Source organism: Nothobranchius furzeri, chromosome 12, assembly GCF_043380555.1.
Source record: "Nothobranchius furzeri strain GRZ-AD chromosome 12, NfurGRZ-RIMD1, whole genome shotgun sequence".
NCBI classification, from domain to species: domain Eukaryota; kingdom Metazoa; phylum Chordata; class Actinopteri; order Cyprinodontiformes; family Nothobranchiidae; genus Nothobranchius; species Nothobranchius furzeri.
The window spans coordinates 67,068,891-67,093,535 of NC_091752.1; the positions used below are offsets into that span (position 1 = coordinate 67,068,891).

General features: G+C 44.8%; 2 protein-coding genes across 4 annotated transcripts in view; both read right to left on the minus strand.

The window, feature by feature from the left end:
* Positions 1 to 15: 15 nt before the first annotated feature.
* LOC107376266 (uncharacterized) lies at positions 16 to 4,766 on the minus strand. The gene is made up of 2 exons (XM_015945277.3): positions 4,628 to 4,766; positions 16 to 1,934 (listed from the first exon to the last, which is right to left on the minus strand). The coding sequence occupies exons 1-2, from the start codon at positions 4,635 to 4,637 to the stop codon at positions 142 to 144; spliced, it is 1,803 nt and encodes a 600-aa protein (XP_015800763.1). The 5' UTR covers positions 4,638 to 4,766; the 3' UTR covers positions 16 to 141.
* A 51-nt stretch (positions 4,767 to 4,817) lies between these two features.
* Positions 4,818 to 24,645, minus strand: part of ccdc134 (coiled-coil domain containing 134) — a 32,033-nt gene continuing 12,205 nt past the window's right edge. The window contains exons 1-7 of one of the 3 annotated variants that reach the window (XM_015945280.3): positions 18,639 to 18,940; positions 12,564 to 12,689; positions 12,019 to 12,140; positions 11,441 to 11,525; positions 8,851 to 9,032; positions 5,893 to 5,964; positions 4,818 to 5,794 (exon numbers count right to left, since the gene is read on the minus strand). In XM_015945280.3, coding sequence (XP_015800766.1) covers positions 5,669 to 5,794; positions 5,893 to 5,964; positions 8,851 to 9,032; positions 11,441 to 11,525; positions 12,019 to 12,140; positions 12,564 to 12,660 — 684 coding nt within the window. In that variant the 5' untranslated portion in view covers positions 12,661 to 12,689; positions 18,639 to 18,940 and the 3' untranslated portion in view covers positions 4,818 to 5,668. Of the gene's footprint in view, positions 5,795 to 5,892; positions 5,965 to 8,850; positions 9,033 to 11,440; positions 11,526 to 12,018; positions 12,141 to 12,563; positions 12,690 to 12,779; positions 13,924 to 18,638; positions 18,941 to 24,645 lie in introns of those variants that run through there. The other 2 variants (XM_015945281.3, XM_070542862.1) reach the window with 2 other exon arrangements.

Consider the following 24,645-nt stretch of genomic DNA (forward strand, 5'->3'; position numbering starts at 1 on the left):
CACAGCAGCCATGAACAGCTTCAAACACTTTTAATGTGATGTTTGACCTGGTCGGGTTTACAGCGCATCAGATTATGTGGATGTCTTTATTTGAATATTTCAACAGAAAAGCTGTTAAAGGACACATATGGCCTTTAACTTTTATCTGTTCCAATAAATCTCACAGGACTTCTTTTCCGAGTAGCTGGCTTCCGTCGCACCTGTTCCAGATCTCACTTTCTCCTTCACCACCTTCACTACCAGACCACCCGCCAGAGCAATGCCTGCTGCAGCTTTCCCAATCTCAGCCACAGCGCTCAAGATACGAGTAGTTACTGCCACGGTGCCCCAGTGGTCTGAAACAGCCCCCCGGGTCAACGAGGACACCACAGGCCCTGATGGATCACAAACAGCCCCTGTTGATCCAGCCACCACTGGGGCATGCGTAGCCACCGCCTGAGCTAAAGCTGCAGCACACTGAGGAGGTCCAGCTCCTGCAGCAGCCGAGGCCACGGCGTGCTGCGGTGCTGCTAAAGCTAAAGTCCCCTGAGCTACAGGTTCTGCTGCGAGGAGAGCTGCTGAGCTAAAAGCAGCACCAGCTCCCAGGGCACAGCCCACACATGCTGCCACTCCCACAGCAGACCCACCTATGGCACCAACCTGGCCCAGGGCATCTAAAGCGCCCTCCTGAGGACTAGCAGCCTCAGCACCAGCAACAGCTCCCACAGAACCACCTAAAACTCCACCCGTTGCTGCACCAAGGGCCACGGCTGTTTTTCCAGAAGCTGCAGCCACTACGGCTCCTACCGCTTTCCCGACACCCATGCCTCCTGCTGCCGACATCCCGGCTAACTGCCCTGCTGCAAAGGATACGGAGTTTCCTACTAGGGACGCCCCTGCTGCAGCGGCTAAAGGGGCAGCTGCCCCAAACACGGCGCCGACCGCCATGCCCGTTGCTCCAGCCACCACCAGGATCTTAACTCTGTTCAGCACCTTGGCAGAGAGTGCAGCTTCCCTCCTCAAACGACTCAGGGACAGGCGGAGAGAGTGCCGCCTGCCAACACCCTGACGCCTCCCCCTGAACCGGTCACGCAGGAGGCCGAAGGCGCTCCTCCTACTCTCCTCACTCCACCTCTCGACTCTAAAATCTCCTCCACTGGACTCCAAGTCACACTTTCTTCGTTTTACAACTTTAACCTGGTCTTCCTCCCCCTCGGCTTGGCCTCGCTCCCTCAGCTCCTCTGTGATGGCGGCCTCTGCCTCTAAAAACATTGCATTAGTATAAAACCTCCCGGTATTCTGCTGCACCATTGCATCCACCTTCCTCAACAGCCATTTAACCTGCATGGAGTTATTCGGGTCTTTGTTGTTGAACACGTGGTATCTGCCTCCACACCTGTCGATCAGAGCTTTAAGACCGGCAGGGGCCGTTTCTCTTACATATTCCTCAATCCCAGTTCCCTCAAGGTCGTCCCCCCTGGTAAAAAGGACCACCGTGTGACGACGGACAGCTTCTTCTCCAAATATGCAGGTCAGCTGGCTGACAGCCTGGTTTTGATCTTCTGTGTATCGTCCTATTGGCACCACGAGGAGGAACGCGTGTGGACCAGGGGCAGACACACACACACATTTAGCTATCTCTGCACGAGTCTGCTCCACACTGAGGTGGGTGTCCCCAAAACCTGGCATGTCCACCACCGTTATTCTCCTCTTCCGCGTGACAGCCCGAACATCCTCCTGTGTGTCTTCTATCAGCTCAGCGCTCCCAAGCTCACAGACCTGGGTGACGGAGCTGGCGCTGATCCGCGACAGGAACCGTCTGTGGCCCAGGATGGTGTTTCCAGACGCACTCTTTCCAGATCCGGTCTGCCCCACAAGGACCAGTCGGAGTTCTTCACCCCATGTGCGATCGGGCTGGTCACCTCCACCGTCCATATAAACCCTTTTCTCCTTCTCTGAAGGAAACACGGTGACAGAAATAGTGATTTGATTAGACAGTTCATGTTAACTTATTTACTTTTACTTAGTTCGGGTAAAGCAATAAACCCTAAAATGGCTGTTCTAAAACCTGCGACAGGTAAGATGTAGCGGAGAAATCTAGACAAACCACAGAAGTTACAGTTGTATGGAAGCCCATTTCGGTCACTCGGATAAAAATATTTTATCTCATAATTTATTAAATAATTTAATTTAAAGACCACTTTCCACACTCGACTACTTTCGTCTACAATCTGCTCTTTAACGGTATTATTTCAGGGTATCTGCAGGTTTAAGGGAGCCAAATTTAAGATTTTAAGACCTTTTTTAAGGCCACAAATGATGTGTTTCAACCACGCCTGTCACGTACTTTGAGATTTATCAGCTTGTTAAAGTTCGTAATTAGCGTGACTACAAACTAGAAAAAATCGGCACGTCGCATGTGTGACGTCCCTACATAATCTCCCCCTAGCGTAGCTGCTACTTACCACATGACCAGATTTATGGTGGTTCTTTCCTCCTGTGGGAAGTTTGCTGAACTTCCAGTCCTTTTCTCTGTTTTCTCCGTGTCCGGTTCGATGACATCACTTACGTGAAGCGCATTTGTAGTCCTGGACTTATTTTCACACAAAACCTAAAATACACCCCCCACCCCACCCCAATAAGCGAATTCTTGGTATCAAAATGTGTCTTTAGAATTCACGGACATCATGTGAAATCCATGGCACAAAACAAACGGAATTAGAAAATAGCGTTTTTAGCCCCGTTGGCTTGCATTCTTTTTTTCGTTCTTCCGGGGACCCGTGATGCGGAAGTGACTTAGGCTCCCTATGGATAGTATCTCATAATCGTGAGATAACATTTCATGATTATGAGATAGCATAGTAGTCATAATTGCATAGTAGTCATAATTAGATTGTTTTTTTAAATCAAGAGTGGCAAGAATGGGCTTCCACAGCGTGGCTTGTCCACACGAGGCTGAAGTTGGCTTCCGATTCGGGGAAACGGCTAAAAGGCCAACACACCCAATTTTTCTCTACTCTGACCATCTTTAATCTGCTCTAGCTCAAAAACTACAACAGCCACACCATTCAAACCTGTTCTAGATTATCTTAGGTGTGTTCTTACTGTGCGTTATTTCTAATTCCATGTTGTCGTTTGATTATTCTACTATAATAGCAGATCAAATAAAACACAGTGTGGGATTTGTGAAACCATTCCCTGATTTGTGAAACTTCAACAAAGCCTTTTTTTAAAAATCGGTCTGCGCATGCCCCATAGTAGCACATGTCAGCGAGCACGGATAGTCTGACTATCTTGAAAATATGCCTCCAAAACAATTCCTCCGCTCCTCCATTGTTCTAACGGCGTAGTCTTTTTCTCCCGGGCCAGCTCTCAAGACAGGAACTCCGTCATATAACCGTAATGTATCGTACACCTCTGAAAAGCGCGGAGTGTCACCTTTCTGAAACCAGGGCTGAGGCAGCGGAGAAGAATGAGCATGGTGAGATGGATGAGAGGTAAGACAATCTGAGTCACTGAAAGATATCTGCAAGAAAAAGATTTTTTTATACTTCTTTGGGAATGGAGAAATATATAATACCTGAAAAATTCTCTTTTTTTTCTTGCAGCAAAAAAGCTGAACTTTTCATTAAACTGAAAACAGAAATGGAGAGACGTTCAATTATCTGAAGTTCTCTGGAATGTCGGAGAGTAAAAACGTTCGAGGCTGAATACTTATGCTTGTTTTTAATTAAGACACGCAAACATCAAAGTAATTTTTGCATAGTTGTGGCTGTTGTGAAACTGTGCTACATGTCACCGAAAAAATACAATCTGTGCTGAAGTTTCACAAATCAAGGAAAGGTTTCACAAATCCCACACTGTGTTTTATTTGATCTGCTATTAATGTGGAATAATCTAGAACAGATTTGAACAGTGTGGCCGTTGTAGTTTTTGAGCTGCAGCTGCTCCATCGTTGGCCAGATACTGAAAAAACGCATAAATCATGCTTTGTTGAAATTTCACAAATCAGGGAAAGGTTTCACAAACCCCAAACAAGGTTGTATGCCATCTGCTATTACAGTAGGATCATCTAGAACAGGTTTGAACAGTGTGGTTGTTGTAGTTTTTGAGCTAGAGCAGATTAAAGATGATCAGAGTAGAGAAAAATTGGGTGTATTGGCCCTTTAGCCGTTTCCCGAATCGGAGGCTAACTTCAGCCTCGTCGTGTCCACCCCCAACAAATGAAGCTAACATCTCCGCCACGGTGTGGCGTCTTGTACAGGCTATTTAACAGGACAAGACACAAGTAAAGGACTTTGATGATAAAAGAAAAAAAAAAAAACTATTTTCCATACTTTGTTCTGTTTGTTTTAACACCCATTGAGTCCGCACTTTCTCCCCTCAACACAATGTTAGCGCGTCAAGAAGTTTCTGCACATAATCACATCCAACCAGAGGCTGTAGCTTCATTAGGATGAACTTTAATGCCTTAATCCCAGTTTTAATGTCGTAAAACGATCAAACGTCGCCACAACTGTAGAGATCTATTTTTGAGCGCGCTTCTGACCTTTCATCCTAATCATAAACTATTAGCATGCGCTATCGTTAGCATGTTGCTAACTTTTTTGACGGGGAATCAAGCATGGAGGATAAAAGGTCACCCTACCGTGGTCCATGTTTCAGCGCGTTTCCTGGTGTTTTACGGCGTCTTTCTTCACTCTGCTGAAACTCCAGCAGCCAAGCTAGGTCCACCTCTGCTCTCAGCCTCCAAACACCAACATTTGGCCTCCAGTGGAGAGAAACGGCTCTGTTGTTGCCCTCTGTTGGCTGACCGCAGCAGGACCGCCACAGACCGCTTTTACCGCATCTCGTCACTTTATTTCATTAAACGTGTAAACAAAATGGCTTGTTGTTGGTTCTGCAGCAAGAATATTGTTTCTCTGGATATACATATAATTATATAACAGTCGTTATACTGTTTTAAAGTTACATCAATCTCCATTCCATAGAAATAAATCATTAAATTATTCAATCTGACAAAAGGCGATGAACAGAGACAAGGTGGAGGTCCACACACACACTTCCTGCTCGACAACAACACAAGTTCTTTAAAGTGTGAAGTAAAAAAAGAGAAGAATGGTGGCGATCCCCTAAAATAAAAAATAAAAAATGAATCAACATTCAGGCATAAATCATATTCTGCTTCAGCAAACAAAATCTGGAGCGTCCTCACTCAGGCAGCTACGACAAGACTCTCTTTAGAAAAGCACCAAACGGAAAGTTTTCCCATCAAACAACTAAGCACAACCCAAACAAAAGCAGGCCGCGTCTCAATAAGGTTAAATGTAGGCTCGGAACAGTTTAAGCACGCAGGGTTTTACACATCACGAATCCATGAGGGGTTTGTAACGTTCGTACGTAAAAGTTTAAAACAGATTATATTCCAAAGTTCTGAGATAACTCTCACGTATTCAAATGTGAGTTTCCCTTGTTTTCCAGAAACATACAGTTAGATTCTCTCATTCTAAGCGTCTGCTGGTGGACAGCAGCCCCCGCCTCGGTCTCTGTAGGGTGAGGTTTCGGGTTGTTTTCACCAGAGCGACCTGCCTCAGCCGACGGCGACGTGTTGTCTTCACCGCCATCACAGTTCACAAGTCTCATGGACTTCACACCCTCCTCCTCCACCGTTTCTCTAGTTTGTGAAGCGCTATAGCTCAGAGCGAGAGCGGGAGATGCGAGGGCCTTTCCTGATTTCTTTCCTCTTCTCCTCTTTTCTCCTCCTCTTCTCCTCCTCTCTCAGGATCTTCTGGAAGGCTTCTGCAGTGTGAAGAACCTGAAAGGGATGGCATGTGACGTGGGGTACTCGTGTATATTTCTGGATGGAGGGTGAATCGTCAGGAGGGATGAAGCACAGAGCAGCATGCTACTCACGTCGTCTCTCTCTGTGCGGTACGGGTTCAGAAAGTCTGCAGACTTCTCGGTTATTCCGAGCTCCTGGGACATCTGATGCAGGAGCAGAAAAATCACAGCAGAGGGGAAGGAGATGTGTTACTGTTTTCTTCAAAGTGACTAAATCTGTTGCATCAGAGACGAGTGAACTCATAAATCCAACTACAGCTTGGTCTCTGGTATAATTTAGGTTATAATCCTTACGGCACAAAGCTAAAACCACAGACTAATCCCAGCAGAGGTTCAGATAATTAACCTTGAGACCTGCAGCCACGTTTGATCAGCTTTAAACACCACGTGAACGTTCAACACAGAGAGACGTGTTGTTTAGAGACAGGAGCTGTGAAAACGTACTTCCTCCTTACAAATGTCTCCTGCTTTCAGCAAACTAAACTCCAAATCAGACGAACCGACCCTTAAACGGCATCAAGCATGACCGAGTCTCATCTGTGTGGAGGAGTCATGTCCCACTCATCTTTACAGAACTGTCTATTGCAGACACATTAAAGGGTTTCCCAGCAGGAATGGCCCATATAAGGTCAAAGGTTAGACACTCATGGTTCCATCAGTTGCATCCCAGACCACCACACTACCGCCACCATGACTGCTATGTTGTTTTGGTGTTAGTTTGACTCCAGAAGGACCTAGAAGAAACACCTCCCAGAAAGTTTTGTGTCAGGAGTAGGGATGAGCCGGATACTCGTTTCAGACGAGTATCCGGTACGGATAAAGCATTTTTGACGAATACGAGCATGAAACGAGTAAAACTCGTAAATATCTGTAATCCTGCTGAAGGAAAATCCTCATTGGGTAACTGACTGTCTTCACGCTCTGTGATTGGCCAGTCACATAGAGCGCCCGCCCCTCCCTACACACAAAACTCTGCAGCCGGGAGCTCACAGCTCAGTCGGCGTCCGGTCCATCCACGCACGCACGCACGCACGCACGCACGCACGCACACACACACACACACACACACACACACACACACACACACACACACACACACACACACACATAGTAACGGATCTCTCTGTGCTTGCTTCACTGTTCACGTTTCTTCAGTACTCCCTAGGTTTTCTTCAGTTCGCCTCTTTTTAAAGTTACTTTAAAGTTATTTAAAATTACTTTTTTCGTAATGTACGTGGTGCACTTGACAAGACAGAGCTGAAAACGGCTTGTGCATGCGTCAGTCACTGCCTCCACTCCACTCCGGTCGGGTTTTTTGTTTTTTCCTCTCTCTCCTCTTCCTCAGGATCCACTCCCTCTTTCCTATTCACTCTCTCTCTTTCTTTACATGTATTAATCACAATTGTCTATTTTTTGCTAATTTTAAATATATTTTAATCATTTTCTAAATTATTTTTTCTATCTTACATGTTTTGTTTTTGTGAAGCGCTGTGTGATTTTTATCTTGAGAGGCGCTATAGAAAAGATCTTTTCTTCTCTCTCTCTTAATTCATGCACTTAAATATTAATGTTCTGATTTTATTGAAAAACTTGTTCTGTAATAGTTCCTTTACTGTTGTGATCAAAAACATTTAATCTCAGCTCTGAGGCTGCTCTGTAAATAGTAAACAATACACATAGCAACTTCTGATCAGACTTAAAATAATGTATTGATGTAAACCACACCCACTTCTGGTTAAACCACGCCCACTTCCAGGTTAGGCCACGCCCTCTCCCAGTACAGATACAGAGAGTGGTGTACTTGCTCATCCCTAGTCAGGAGGTTTTGACCTTGATCATCACCTCTGACCTGTAAGCGGCATTCCAGAGTTTTCCCCATTTCAGGAATGATGTGTGCTTTTTTATCTGTAAAAGTGATAATGTTACCTTGTACTGTGATATAATGTAGGCAATATATGTGGGTTTTTTAAGTCCCTGTCCTGTAGAGCTCCATGTAGTTTGAACCGAGTGCCGTTCAGCATTAGCCAATAGCGTTAGACTTATGTACAGATGTCAGTCACAGAGCATGCACAAGTGTTTGAGTACACACCTAGACAGATATAGAGTTGGTGATCTTTCTTATTAACAAGCAACTCTTATAAATAAACATAAACAGCATAACGTGAGGATATCATGTTAAAACGATGCATTTCAGCCAGTGGTGGACCAAGGATATTCCTGACTATGGGGCCATCAAAGGGGCACACTATTTACTGAGGGGCCAAGGATAGGTCCAACATCTTTACACAAATTTTCCAGCTGGAAATTCCCATTTGGACTTGGAAATGCATCCACTTATAATCTGACCATTGTTTTAAGTACAGGTGAGTGCCAGGACAGGGCCAATGTCCCTAAAACCACTAATATGTTTTAGCTCCGTTCCTGGGCTAGAGGTGAACATTCACCAATGAGAGGCATTGCTTGCCGCCGTAACCACAGCAGTAAGCAGAGTGGCTTAGGTGTAGACCTTTTTCAGCCTCTAGATGGCGCAGTTGAAGAAAAAACTCTGGATTTCTGCTTTGACTTGAACCATTGAAGTGATTCTGTATTCTGTAGGTCTGACAGTAAATCAGGTCTGGATGCGGCTGGTGGAACTGAACCCAGATAATCAGGTTAAGCGTTTTCTCCTGATGACATCATCATCATCTACATTCTGGTTACTCGGGTTACTTTTGTCTGATGCTGTCCTTCTTTGCTGATCAGACACCTTTAGCGACAAAACAGAAGATCTGTAACAGGTACTTTTCTCTTCACAACACCGAGGATTGACATTTCTGCACACCAATTTCATCAGTGCTGTTTTACTGCACTGCTTCCGTTATATCACTTTCAGTTCAGCGTGCTCCTTTACACAAGGGTTTGTTTAGCAGCAGCCAGTAGAAAAGGAACATCTGTGCAGCGTTTACTCGTGGCCTGAAATCGAGCTGCTTTCCTTGTGTTGTGAAGGCCCCTTTCACTTAAGAGTGTGACGTTTGGAACGTCTGGTTTTACCAGTGTGAGGACATGTTGGTGGGCTCCTCCTGTGAACACCCCCGTCTGGTTGCAGAAATTCAGCCCCCAGCGCAGCAGGCCGCCCCAGTCGGCGTTACGGTCGTAGTAGTGATGGACGATCCGCGGGAAGCGCAACGCCACATCGCCAAAAAATGCTGTGTTCTCCACTACATGTGAATAAGCTGTGAGGAGACAGAAGCGGGTGATTAGTGAACACAGTCTGAGGTTTAATCTGTGCTGATGGCACAAACAGAGCTGATAAAGAGGAAAAAGGAAAGTTTAGCTAATGGCCGACGCTGCTCAGGGGACACTGGTGACATTTCACTCGTTCACTGCAAATGACGACTTTAGTCGTCATTTGCATGTTTTCACTGTGTGGGCGTCGTACGAGCCCCCGCACCATGAGAACAAACATCTCAGCTCTAAAGCCGATCTTCATCCGCATACATCACACGTCATGTGATCAGGAAGCAGAACATCCATGTGTTAGGAGATCGTTTTGGGACGCTGCTGTAAAAAGTGAGGCTCGAACCGAAAAAGCTTCTGCCGATCACAATTCAACAACGGATTATGAAAGAACAGATAACGCTCAAAACACGCGGACTCTTCCTCCGCTTTTTTTTGGTTGCTTTGGTGTCGACATCATCCTAGCGCAAAACATTCTGTGACTCTTAAAAGACAGTAAAAACAGTGAGAAACGCTGGCAGCGAATGAGTTAAAATACTACGGCAGATCTTAGGTTGGGCGTGTTCAGCAGCAAATGTGGGTGGAGCTTGAAAAACAGCAGTGATAAGGGGAGGTTTTAGTGAGTGAAAAAAAAGGAAAAGAGGTTAGAGGTGGTAGAGACCCGAGTTAACAATCTTGACCGGTTCAGATCGGACCCGTCTGGCAGAAGTTTCAGTGTCTATATAAATAAATCACGCCAGATTCCAACGATTTATTCTGTGGGGTACCCCAAGGCTCTGATTTGGGTCTGCTCTTGTTTCTACTATATACACACCACCTTGGACAGATAGCTGATTCTTCTATCACCTGTATGCAGATGAGACTCAGCTGTACTGCTCCTTTAGAGCAAGATCCTGGTTCTGGTCTATAGGGCCTTAAGCCTGGTTCATGCTTCTCCGTCAGCTCCGCAAGGGACAGACACGCACGGATTGATGGAAGCGTTTTGCTTTCATACTTCTCCGTCTCCTGGAGAGTGTTGCAAAGCAATTGCCCTGCAGGACACCAGAGGGCGTAGCGCTGTTCTGTGGTATCCTGTCATGTATCGGTCCAAGATAGTGTTTATTTTGTGTTTTTTGTGTATATAAGAGACTTTTTAACACGGACATATTTTTCTCTCATTCTCCTCCACTTCATGCGCTCGCCACCTCTAAACACACGTTTCCTGTCATTTCCGTCCACAAATAAAACGCTTGCTGCGCATCTTTTCACTCCTCCAGTCACGGGGGAATTAAACGTTCATGTTTTTAGAGTGTTTTCGTGAGGTATTCTTCAAGCTTCTCCGTGTCTGCCGCTAGTTATCCTCGGCTCTCTTTATGTTTTTGAGGGCGCAATGGCGGAGCTGTAAACAGCGGCGTCCTGACCAATCACAAGCTTGCGTAATTCGTCTCGTTTGACGGATGTTTAAAAAAAGAGGGCTCGACTCCGTACGTACTTGCGTGCCTGCCGGAGCCCTACGCAAGGACGGATAATGGCGATGCGTGTCTCCGCACTGACGCAGACGGAGAAGCATAAATCAGGCTTTACACAGACAAGCACCATCTTACATTGGTGATCTTCTCAGTCCCTACACCTCCAGCAGGTCCCTGAGGTCCAGTGACCAAAGCCTACTGGTTGTGCAGCACCAGGCTAAAGGTCAAAGGTGACAGATCATCTGCTGCTAAGGCCCCCAGACTCTGGACCTCTCTCCCCCTGAGCCTGAGATTAGTGGACTCAGTGGTCTCCTTTAAACTCACCTGTTCAGGCTGGTTCTGGTGTGACCTTCATCACCTTCTCCTTGTTCTGCTCTCCCCACCTATTCCACCTTCCTCAGGATCCACTGCTTTCCCTCTTTCCTATTCACTCTCTCTTTACATTTTTTAATCACAATTGTCTATTTTTCGCTCATTTTAAATATATTTTAATCATTTTCTAAATGCTTTTTTACATTTTTTGTTTTCCTGATTTTTATCTTGAGAGGCATTATAGAAAAGATCTCTTCTTCGTCTTCTTTAAGGCTCTGAGTTCTATAAACTGGCTGGAAGATAACTTCTAGTCCAAGACTGCTGTGCAAACTGGTTTGCTGTAATTTAGCCACAAAGTGCCTTAATTTGTTTGCACAAAGTCTTTATCAAAAAAAAAAGAGCACTAATGAATAGAAAACATCCTTGCACTAATCTGGCTCCCACTGCTGAGTTGAAATAAGGTGGCCTCTTGGGTGGAGGACCCTCTCAGACTCACTCAGAACAAACGCCCCTGTGATGCTTGAGACATTTAGGAAAGTCTTGTGTGAATTTTGTTCAAAATTTGTCACCAACAGTCACAGTTCAGTGAGATACGGCAGAGAAAAACGTCCCGACAGCACATCTGAGGGGTAAAGATGACAAACCTTCCTTGATCTTGTCGTCCATGGGGAAGGGGTCATCGGGCTGCATGTTGGCTGCCACCAGGATCTGTCTGGAGTCCTCCAGGACCTTCAGAGACAAACACAGAACTTCTGACCCCAACGTGGAAGTCTACCATCTCATTAGCAGCCCTGAGGGTCTGGACTCAAATTATGAGGATCATGATGCGTTAAATCCACCGACAGCAGCTGAGATCACAGTCTGTCGGGCATCAGCGGAGCCCAGAAGTGCTGACGGGGTTTTTCTGCCTGTGCTGGATGTCCTTGTTCTGATTCATGGATAACTGCCGAGAACTGGAGGCGTGTGCAGTAAATTAAAGCTCCAAGTGTGGCGTCCTCAAACAGGAGGAACGTAAACGAGCATTCGAATAAAAACAAACATCCTGGCAAGGGTCCTGAATCCAAAACCTTCAGTTCCCCGTCCTTCAAACAGCTGCAAACACTAACAGGAGGTGTGTGTTCTGATCCTCATGGCCTTGTCTGCTCTGAGGGAGCGCACACACACACACACACGCACACGCACGCGCACACGCACACACACACGCGCACACACACACCCTTACCTTGAACAGCCCCTTGAGCATGATGTCTATGATCTTGTACTGCTGGTTGATGTCATTCAGCTCCACGAGGTTCTTGAGCGCATTCAGCTGATCCTTCCTCTTGGTTTCAAACAGACGCTTGTCTGACAAGGAGGTCAGGACCACAGGTGTAAATGGTAAACGGTCTGTATTTGATATGGCATCTTCTAGAGTCCTGGAACCCCCCAAGGCGCTTTGCAACACAACCGGTCATTCACACGCTGGTGGGGAGGAGCTACGATGTAGCCACAGCTGCCCTGGGGCGCGCTGACAGAGGCGCCACCGGTCCCTCCGACCACCACCAGCAGGCAAGGGGATGGGGTAAGTGTCTTGCCCAAGGACACGGCGACAGCGACAAACTGAGTGGGTTCAAACTGCAACCTTCCAATTACAGGGAGTGCACTTAACTCCTGTGTGAAACACATGGATGCAACACACACTCCCATACGAGCACGCACGCACGCACGCACGCACACACACACACACACACACACACACACACACACACACACACACAAGAAGGATACAGATCTCCAGGCTGGAGTCGTGCCTCGGCCTCTGGGAGTCAGAGTCGGCGGAGCTGAAGGCGGCGAGCGCCAGGATCACGGCGCTGACGCTCCACATGGTCACCAGGAGGCAGCAGAGAGGCTCTCCTGTGGATGACATAATAAAACTTGTTCATTTAAATGACTCAGAATAAGACATCTGTCAGAAATAACGACCAGTTCACTGAATACTTAAACAGTTTGACTAATTGTCTCGTCCTGGTTTGTGAAAAGAACATTCACGAGTGCTTTAGGGTGAGACGTTACGAGAGATGCCCGAGGCCTCGGTCTGATGACGGGTTTCTCAGTTTGACCGAGGTGGGTTCCAGTTGTTTTTTTTTTTTGTTTTTTTTCTCTTTAAGAAAGAGTTAGTGACTCCTGCAGAGGGGAATGGGAGGAAAGTGGATTAGGGATTCTCTCTCCCCCGAGGATAACAACATTCACAGTCTTTGTGTAAGAGACGAGAAAAGGAAGCAACTTAAGTTCAGCTGGAAAAACCGGAAAACCGGCAACTCCTCTCGTGTTCAGATCCACATCTCAGAAAGCTGGGTGTGTAGGCGAAACACCTCACAGGTGGGTCAGCCAGTCCAACCACTCCGAAGGTGCCAAAGCCCCAGCAGGAAGAACAGGAACGTTCTCGTTTGCTGTAGTAGTCTGGATTCAACGCGCCGTCATCCCCAGATGTCGGTTGGATCCCCACCTCAAAAACATCTGGCTGGTGCACGAAACAGATGGACTGCTACGGTCGACCAAAAGCCTAAACAACACTTTCCATCCAACCCGGTTCCCGAAGGCCGCCATCCTGCATGTTTTAGACGTTCCTCTCCTCCAACGCCTGCTCTGAATCTCATTAACAGGTGATGAGGATGGACCGGGATTAGGCTCTACTCCCTTTCATCAACATTCCCGTACCAGAGCCGCTGGCACCCGCCCGATACTTGTGGAACATGTAATAAAGACACACGCAGGGGATAAACGGTCAATATGGAACGACAGAGGGACGCTGGCATTGGAAGAGCGGCGCTCCGTATGTTCGTTTCTAGACACAGCTGACGTCTGGCACTCGCTGCGTTCCCAGAGGAAGTTCAACATCCCAGACTCGTCCTCCTTCTTCTTTTTATCTCTGCGCGAAAAAAAGCCGTCCATCACATTTTCATTCACACGCAGCTTCATCTTCCTCTGAGACGTTTCAAACGCTTGAATTAGACGGATGAAAGTGAGCCGATGGAGCCGAGAGCTAAATATAGAAACCAATAATAGGAACATTAGCAGAAGTCCATTTTTAGATACCGATGGGCAGAAAATGGATGTAACCGGAGGGAAGGATGGAACAACGGTGATGGAGGACTACAGGATATAACTCACATAATCCATGCATAATTTAACGACGGCTCCAATGACAGGATGATTGGGAGGAGGGAGCGGGTGATAAGGGGAGGAAGAGGTGGCAGGATGGAGAGGAGAAGGGAGACCCTGTGGGAAAACAACAGCTTCCTGGTGAATATTTCATCTCCCTTCGCAGAAATATGGCAGTAAACCTGGGAGAGACAGAAAGGAGGAGGAGATCCAGGTTCAGGAAGAGGATAAATATGCATGAAAGGGTCTTGATTTGTGCCCGACTGAAATAATCTTCAACAAGCTTGTTGGTGAATTTTGAAGGAAATGTCTCGGGAAGTGAATGTTAATCCGGACCGAGCGTCTCCCCCGAAGAGCCTCACTCAAGTCAGACGAGAAAAATCACACGACATTCACCACCCCTCCTCAGGGCGCCGATAACGCGCAAACGGCAGCCTAAAGCGTCCTCCTGTTCAGCAAGAGACGCAAAACACGTCCCGACATCGGCGAGGCAGCTCCTCCAAGGAGACCTCGAGACTCTAGAAACGTAATTCAACTTTCAGCACCTCTTCCTGCTCATCTGAAACTAAATCCGAGTCGAGTGTTTCTTTGGGCGTCAGCAGAAATAATTGTTCTCGAAGACGGCAGAGTGGAAACAATTGGCTGTTTCGAGACTATTACGTGGACAGCTTAGAATCTTTCTGAGAAATGTTCTACAAAGCATCGGTATCTTTGCGAAACGAGACGGATTTCTTCCGAAGCTCCTGTGAGGATTACGAGCAATCGTCCAGGAAGCTCTGCCAGATGAAATGAGGTCGTTGTCACGGTTTAACGCCATCAACACGACCGCTGCATCCAGCAGCTGTCAGTGTTTGTGTTGGAGGGCGAAGCGCTGAGACTTTAATAAGTCCTGTAAGAAGGGTGTTAACAGCAGATCAATCACTCGTGATGATGTGGAGGCAGCGCTGATATTAAAGTCCACCATTAGCTGTGAGCAGGCAGCTCTAATTACACAGGGTGGTAGCTTCATAACACTGATCAGACAGTCTAATGGAGGCATCCAGGGATGCAACCATCCCCTTTTTCCCAAACCAATACCGATACTTCTACCACACAAAAAAATGCAATGATTTTATTTTCTTCTCTGCTTTCACCAGGAGAGGACTGTGATTTAGATAAAAGGTAAAACATATGAATAAAAATCATCACAAAACTAAAATATTAGGTGAATAGAAATGACAAGTTACAGCGAAGCCATTTTCAAGCAGCTGCATTGGTATCGGTTAACTTTTACAGATCGGTATCAGCACCGACACCGATTCAAGTATCGGTGCATCCCTAGAGGCATCAGATCTATCCAGGCCAAAACTAGAAACTCCGTGGAAACCGTCGTTTCCACTTGAAAAAGATCTCTGACCGAGCTGTCGTTAGACGTGATCCTTCATATTTGCTCTCTTCTGAATCCCGAACTGCGTGATTTTCTGTCTTTCCAGCGATCAGGGTGGGCTAGTTAGGATTTGTCTACCCTGTGGCATCCCAGCTGGTGAGATGCATCGGCCTAGAGGAGGACAAAAGGGAGGGGAGAGCTCACTGAAGTCAAGTAAGCCTACATAAATCTGTTGGCTGTGGATTTTCTTCTCTGCGAGCAACAGTCTCTTGGGGCAGAGAGGATGAAGTTTGGTTCCTTGAGTCGGAGATCCAGGTTCCAGCTTTTGTCGGGGAGAGTAAGCTAGCATGTCTAATGAGCCTGTGAAGAGATGCTGCTGCTATGTGCTTGAACTGCCTGTTGTAAAACACACACACACACACACACACACACACGCACACAGACACACACACACACACATTAAAACACACACACACACACAAAATAACACATTGTAACACACACACACACACACACACACACACACACAAAATAACACATAACACACACACACACACACACACACAAAATAACACATAACACACACACACACACACACACACACAAAATAACACATTATAACACACACACACACACACAAAATAACACATTATAACACACACACACACACACACACAAAATAACACATTATAACACACACACACACACACACACACACACACAAAATAACACATTATAACACACACACACACACACACAAAATAACACATTATAACACACACACACACACACACACACAAAATAACACATTATAACACACACACACACACACACACAAAATAACACATTATAACACACACACACACACAAAATAACACATTATAACACACACACACACACACACAAAATAACACATTATAACACACACACACACACACACACACACACAAAATAACACATTATAACACACACACACACAAAATAACACATAACACACACACACACACACACACAAAATAACACATAACACACACACACACACACACACACACACACAAAATAACACATTATAACACACACACACACACACACACACAAAATAACACATTATAACACACACACACACACACAAAATAACACATTATAACACACACACACACACACACACAAAATAACACATTATAACACACACACACACACACACACAAAATAACACATTATAACACACACACACACACACACAAAATAACACATTATAACACACACACACACACAAAATAACACATAACACACACACACACACACACACAAAATAACACATAACACACACACACACACACACACACACACACACAAAATAACACATTATAACACACACACACACACACACACACACACACACACACACACACACACACACACACACACACACACACACACACACAAAATAACACATTATAACACACACACACACACACACAAAATAACACATTATAACACACACACACACACACACACACACACAAAATAACACATTATAACACACACACACACACACACAAAATAACACATTATAACACACACACACACACACACACAAAATAACACATTATAACACACACACACACACACACAAACAAAATAACACATTATAACACACACACACACACACACACACACACACACACACACACACAAAATAACACATTATAACACACACACACACACACACAAAATAACACATTATAACACACACACACACACACAAAATAACACATTATAACACACACACACACACACACACACACAAAATAACACATTATAACACACACACACACACACACACACACAAAATAACACATTATAACACACACACACAAAATAACACATTATAACACACACACACAAAATAACACATTATAACACACACACACACACACACACAATAACACATTATAACACACACACACACACAATAACACATTATAACACACACACACACACAATAACACATTAACACACACACACAAAATAACACATTATAGCACACACACACACACACACAAAATAACACATTATAACACACGCACACACACACACACACACGCCTCGGTCTCTGGAAGTGTGATGGATCTGTCTGTCTATTAGGGGCGCCCCGATATATCGGGCCGATTTCTAGTCAGGCACATCCCCCGTTAGCCCTGCTGCAGAATTTAATTTAAATGTTTATTTACATTCCTGAACAACATCTTCATACAAATGCTCTAAAATCATTTTCCAACTAAAATTTATTTTTATTTGCCCATTTTGAATATTTAATAGTTGGTCAGTTCATTGGCTTGTTTGATTAACTTTAGCCCCTCATACTGATCCTTGCCTCTGAATTAGGGCTGGGCGATAAATAAAAAATTTATTGTTATCGAAATTTCTGAGTCTTATTGAGATAATTTTCCCCATGTCAATAAATTTGATAATTAAAAATTGAAAATCTGTGTGAAGGGTTGGCAACATTCATGTCCCTGTAGGTAATACACGTGACAGCCCCATCTAGTGGACAACTTTGGTTTCTGCCTGTAGTTATCGTCCATTTATCGTTAACGAGGTGAAATCCTCAATATATCATGATATCGATTTTAGGCCACATCGCCCAGCCCTACTCTGAATATCCAGACTCGTCCTGAGTAGAACAAGTCTGGCAGGTCAGGCTAGAAATATTCAACATCAACTGATGTTTATTATTAATGACCTTTTAGCATGAAAGTACTATGGAAAAAATCAGCAGCACTTATCGGTGATATGCAGTGTGTGTGTGTGTGTGTGTGTGTGTGTGTGTGAGATAGCCCTATGTATTTACATCTTTTAAATAAATAGATAAATATCTATAAACAGAAAGAGCAAAATAAATACTAACATATGATAGATAGATAGATAGATAGATAGATAGACAGATAGATAGATAGATAGATAGATAGACAGGGTCCTGCTGACCCCCCAAGGCTCTGCGCAGTCAGTAAGAGAGATTAGGACTTCATCTTTCTTCCCCCCTCTGTTCACATCCATCATCAATCACGCAAATGCAACTCCACGGACATGCGTGATGGTGATGTCTGAATCAAGACTGTCATGCGGACCATTAATTACAGATCGCAGAACCCCCTGCCTGACCTGGGTCTCTTTCTGCCGCGGCGGATAAATATTTATGACTTTAGAAATTTACACGCTTAATTTAAATATGTACACGTAGTAATACGGATCTACCTTCCATAAGGGCTTTTGCTTTCGAGGTAAGTATTGTGAAGTGGACTGCAGAATAACCGAGATGGAGCTTCACTCACCGTGTTCCAGCGCCGAAGCAGCGTGGGTTAGCGGGAACGGGCAGCGCTGCTCCGGGGAGAGTAGAGCACTTCAGCCGTTACCGGTCAAGGTGTGCTGGAAAGTGGAAACACCGACGAGGCAGCCGGAAAAGGCGGGCTTCCCCTCTCGGTAGTCCAGTTCCAGCAGCGGAGGAGCTTCATTTACATGCAGCTCTCGCTGCTCCACTCCTCCAGCGCCACGATCGCAGCGACTGGTTGGACCTGGACGAATGACAGCGAGCGGAGCGGCCGCTACAGGCGCGGAGGACGTGGTTTCCACACGGACGACTTACGGAGACGCACCAGCGGAGTCAGCTTCCTCCTGCTGTCCTCTAATTATGATGTGTCGGGAATATCATCAACATTAGTTAGATCAGAAGTGACGGGATTAAACAGGTTTACTGCTGTGTGCAGCTAAATCTGAAGTTTACAGAATCAGAAAAGGTTTTTACAACTAACTTTATTATTTAGGTGTACTGTAGGAAGCTGCATGAATGATCTTTTGTCCTACAAGACTGATATGCTAACAACTAGGCCGTGCTGAGCCCTGTCCCTTAAAACTACTACAAAATTTAAAGGGACAATTTGCAAATTTTCATATATTTAAATACTTTTCTTGAGCCAGTATGTGCTACAATGACCCTTTACAGCAGGGGTGGGGAAACCTGGTCCATCAAGGGCCGGTATCCAGCATATTTTAGTTTCAACCCTGCTTCAACACACCTGATTTCAATCAGCAGGTGATCAACAGGCTTCTCCAGAGCCTGATGAGCTGCTGAACTGGTGAACCAACCACTGAATCAGAAGTGTTGGAGCAAAGACATGCAGGATGCAGGCCTTCAAGGACCAGGGTTCCCCACGCCTGCTTTACAGGCGTAACGAAAGGCCACCCAGCGCCTATCGCCTCCTGTGGCTGGAATATCGCACTTGAAACTTCACAGTTGCCGGTCCGGTCTGCTGGGACTTGTTTAATTCGGGCTGCGTGGGGCACAGTTGTTAGCCCTGCTGCCTCGCAGCAAGAAGGTTGCAGGTTCGAAACCCAGATGCGGCCTTTCTGCGTGGAGTTGCATAATCTCCCCCACACATCACAACATGCCCTACAGGTTAACAATTGTTTGTTGCTTTGGATAAAAGCATCTGCCAAATAAATAAACAAAAACATAATTTATTGATGAATAACTCTTCTAGACTCTTAGGAACACTGGGAGACGTTTCGGCTGTTAGATTAAGGTGTTAAAAGACGAACGCGCAGCAAGGAGATAGTTTTGCTTCTACAAACGGACACTAGGGGGTGCTAAAAGCAAGCAGAACTGCTTAGTATCCCTTTAAAGGTGCAGCATGTAGGAATAAAGTAGGATGGCACCCTGTGGTCAAATTTGGTTACTGCAATCACTCTCACTCTGTTGCCAGTTAGAGCAGAAACAGAAGATTCTAGATAACAAGCAAAGACGAGTCATACACAGTAAGCTGATAAGTACATGAGTAGATCGTTGTAACTGGGTTCTAGTACTCTTGGGTATTTTACAAGAAGGAAGCGCTTACTACACTTATTACAGTAATATGCCTCCGACATTACCGTCTTGTGTGTGTAGCATGTGTTGTGTGTGTATTCCACGGTTGAAGGAAAGAAACGATGTATAAAAAACGTACACATTCTGTAACTTACTAGAGTGAAAATAATTGGGAGGTGATTTTTGTTCGCATTTCAGCTGTGAGCCGACGAAACCTTATGTTAGATACTTGGTCTTGTGCCTCCAAGCAAGAAAACGGTGAAAAGTTAGCTTGTTTACCACCTTTTTTCTCCTGGCCATCATGTGTTACACCCCACAACACAGCAACAATTAACCATGATGTAGTATAACAGATCAAATTAATAATAAATTAATTTAAGCCACAACGAGACTGAGCGCGCTGTTTACTGTAGTAACAAGCAACAAGTAAGGACTCGCCTGTGTCAGTGATGACGTCATGATCACAAGCCCTATTCACCGTTATCATTGTTAGATCAACATTAGCCTCTAGCCAATAGAGCTCCGGGAGTTGACGTCACTTCTCCCGGCATGCAACAGTTCAAATCGAACAGCGCCATCTTGGCAGGCAGTAGCCTGCAGCTAGGCTATTTGTTATTGTCAGAAAACTCAAATGGGAAATATGGTAGATTCCTGTTGTGCTCCAGGTTGCAGAACAGATGAGGACAAGATAAGGGAAGAGCCTTCTACAGGATTCCCCAAGATCCGGAGCGCCGCAAACGTTGGATCATTGTAATAAAACGCACTAGTGACCGGGCTAAAATGAAGCTGTGGGACCCCGAGAGTAAAGGCTTTCGCTTATGCAGCGACCGCTTCATATCAGGTACTTAAACCAACGTTTCCTCAACTGTTTATGGTGTTTATTTTGAATGCATTCATTACGATTCTTAGTGGGCTGCCTAAACTTATTTTGGCGTGGCTTTTTCTGTCTTATTACAAACAGCAACAAGTAAACGTCACGTAAAACGTTGCCTCGTGAGTTCTGCGTGCTGCCGTTTACGTGTTTTATGATCACAGCAATTATCCGGCTAAGCTGTATTTCATTTTTAAGCAAAAATATTGGAATAGCTAAGCACTTACCCTCCTGGTGACAACAGTGCTGTCCTTTGCAGGAAGAATCCAGACCTGGATACCGACAACAAACCCTGATTGAGGATCCATCCAGGCTTTTATTTGCTCTTAGCGATGCTCCGGAGTAGGACGAGGGAAAATTGACAAGGACATGATAAATGTCAGTGTATCTCAAATCCGGTAAGAGGTCCACTCCGACAGCGTCTGGCATTTAAAAAAGTATACCAGGGTCACGGTAAGGGTCGGAGATGTTTAGTCTATTTAATTTCTGACTATATAAAACAATTTCTTCGGTTTTAAAGTGTGAAGTAAACTCCGACGAAGTAAAATCCAAGCCGATCCCGTTCATTTTGTTTACATTTGTTGCCTGCCAACATGGCGTCTACTCTCTGAGAGCCACGTGACGTTTGGAGCTCTATTGGTGCGCCCAACTAATTCAAAACCACCGGGCGAGCCATTAGATCATCAATCCTGTAGGATACAAACTATTTTATAACTTAGACACAACACACTTCAGAATGGAAGTTTCCCTTTAGTAAAAGTACTTTATTGTCTTCACCGATCACCCAAAGTACCAGATGTAAACACAAAAAGTATCTGTCTGAGACAAAGGCCACCAAGGATGCTTTAACTCATCACCGACATCCCATAGTCTCTCAGGACCACCGCCAACAGCTGCTTCAGCAAAGACTTTCTCCCCTCAAAGTCAAACACACTTTTCTCCGTCTTCAGCTGAACCCAACAGAGATCTGTGATGCTGTAACACAACATGTAAGAACAGAAACAACTAGAACATGGGAATGAAGGAGCTGTAAGTGAAGAACCATGGAAGAGAACGGTCTGTCTCGTGTTTTCAGAGTGAGGTCAGACCGATGGACACGTCTCCAACACGTCTGAAGACAAGAGTTAAGGAGTGATAAAGCAAAGTGACCAGATTTATAGTGAGGTTTTATGCACAATTGCATAAAGCTATGTTACTTAACTGTAGCTTTAATGGCCAAGTTAACTGAGAAACCATTTTTTTATTTGTTGTTCTAGAAATACGATCTGAGTTTCACATGCAGGGTGAACATGAAAACAATCTTCTACCACTAATTCCTTCTTTAGCTGCTGATAGACGAGGAAATGCTCGGACTAGAAAAGTCTGACATTTGCGTGTCATAAAGTAACAGTAGTATTCATGGACTTGCCCATCTTGGCTCAAAATGGGGAAGGATGTTGTTGGTTTAGCATCCAGGAGAGCTGAGCACGTCCAGGCTAGTAGAAGCTAACTGTTAGCATTAGCAACTCCACCAAAAGGCAGAACTCCACCAGGCTTGTGTTATTTGTGGAGATAAAACATCAACGTTGCAGAACAAACAGAGTTGGTGGTAGAGTCGTGTTGCTGTTAGCCAATCAGAGGAGAGATTTCTGAATAATGAATAAGACTCCACAACCTGAACTCTTCTACTCACCTCTAAACGAGCTCACTTCTACTTCCTGAAACACAAGCGCCAGACCTTTTTTTCCTAGAGGTCAACTCACAAGGCATTAATTTATACTAGAGACCATTGCACATAAAAAAACAAGTGAACTTGGTCTTTAATCACAGCTGATAGTCTTCCACTGATTTGACTTATTTTGCCTTTTAATACAGTCACCACCAACACCAGTGTAAAGGAGAACACACTGTTAAGTCTACTGGAGAGAAGAAAGAATATAACTTTGTATATTAGGAAGAGTTAGTCACCCCTGATGTCTGAGGTCTCGTTTGGCTGCACTTTAAAATGTGTTCAGGTCATGTGTGCTCATGAACAGCACGACAGTAGCGGTTACCTGTAGATACTTGCATGGAGAGAGCTGTGCTTCCTCTGTGTGTCTATTACAGGCATTATTTTATACCGTGTGCTCAGAAATGAGTATGTGTGTTTCACGTCACGTAGTGGATACAAGATGTTGGTGGACCGACTGGTGTTGCAGCTCTCAGCTGACATCTGCGATCCGAGCGCCTCCCTCATTTCTCTCACTCTCAGCTTGTGCTCCTCAGTGGGAAGTGAAACGCTGCCCTGAATCTGAGAGAACAAACATCTTCACTGTCTCAAATAAAAAGGGAAGTAAAACCAGTAAAAACCCAGAACCTGAGAACCTGGGTTTAGAAAAGAAAAGCTCAAATATAATGAATACTGAGATAGAAAGAGAAAAGCTAAAGTCACGGTTATTAAATTTGGTTTGTGCTGTTGTCTATCAGCTGATGTACAGATGAAGCTGGAAAAATTAGAATATTGTCCAAAAGCTCATATATGTCAGCGATCACACCCAAAGGGTTGTAGCGTCCAGAAATGGTCAGTTTTTCATCTATATGTTGGCCTTTTCAGTGACAGGCCATCTTCAAACATTAATCTGCCTCTGTGCGTCTTCTAATCTTCTGAGCTGCAAGAAAGATTCCACAGCGCGTACACTTAAGATTGTCAACATCGTGTTCCTTCCTCAAGGACTCTGCCGAGCTGCAGCTTATCTATTCCTTGCTTCACAGAACAAAAGATGAACTTCTATAATGAAATCAAATAATGAAATGAACAATATGGTTAATGAAATTGGATAATGAATGGACATGGTGTTAAATGAAATGTTTTGATTAATCTGTGCTTAAATTAATAAGGATGAAATGAATGTGTTCTTGCAATGATCCATTTATTTTAATCAGTGTACGTGACTGGACAAGCTCACACACTCACCGTATCTCCATGACACAAGGATAAAGTAATTGTATGCACATAGAGATTTTCTTATCCACAAATCAGAGCATTTTCGTATCTGAAGAAGGTGTGTGTTCTGAGGTTTGTTTGTTAACACCTTAATATGGCACGTCCTGGTTGGCCATGTAATCATAATATGGGAATAATTAAAACAGAAATCACTTCCTGAGTGATTCAGTTTCGAGTAGACCTTGGGAGTGGCCAATCCGGAGGAACTCTTTCAACCATCAAAGCTTTCGACAAGCCGTCAAAGCTGCCTGCAGCGACACAGCAACTTGCTCCTTCAGCTGTTCAGAAACAGCTATTCTAGACGCAAACAATGTCATCTGTCGGTCGTGACTCGGAGGCATCTCAGGACTGATTTGGTCGCATCGAGGTTTTCCTACGAGCCACGTGCATTGGGGTCACCCGACTCCTCGACATCTCGGATCCAAACGGGGGTCTCCAAGAAACGGGTACGTAGGCACAACATAAATGGCGTCTGACGCTGTTTTGATAAAATCAATTCTTTAGCTTATAACACCCACAAATTCTTTTATGCCCAGAATTCAACATTTCTTTCAGATACAAAGGTTCTGGTAAACATCTATTCTACACTATATCCCTTCACACATCACATTTCATCACCAACATACACTCCAGCACACATCATTC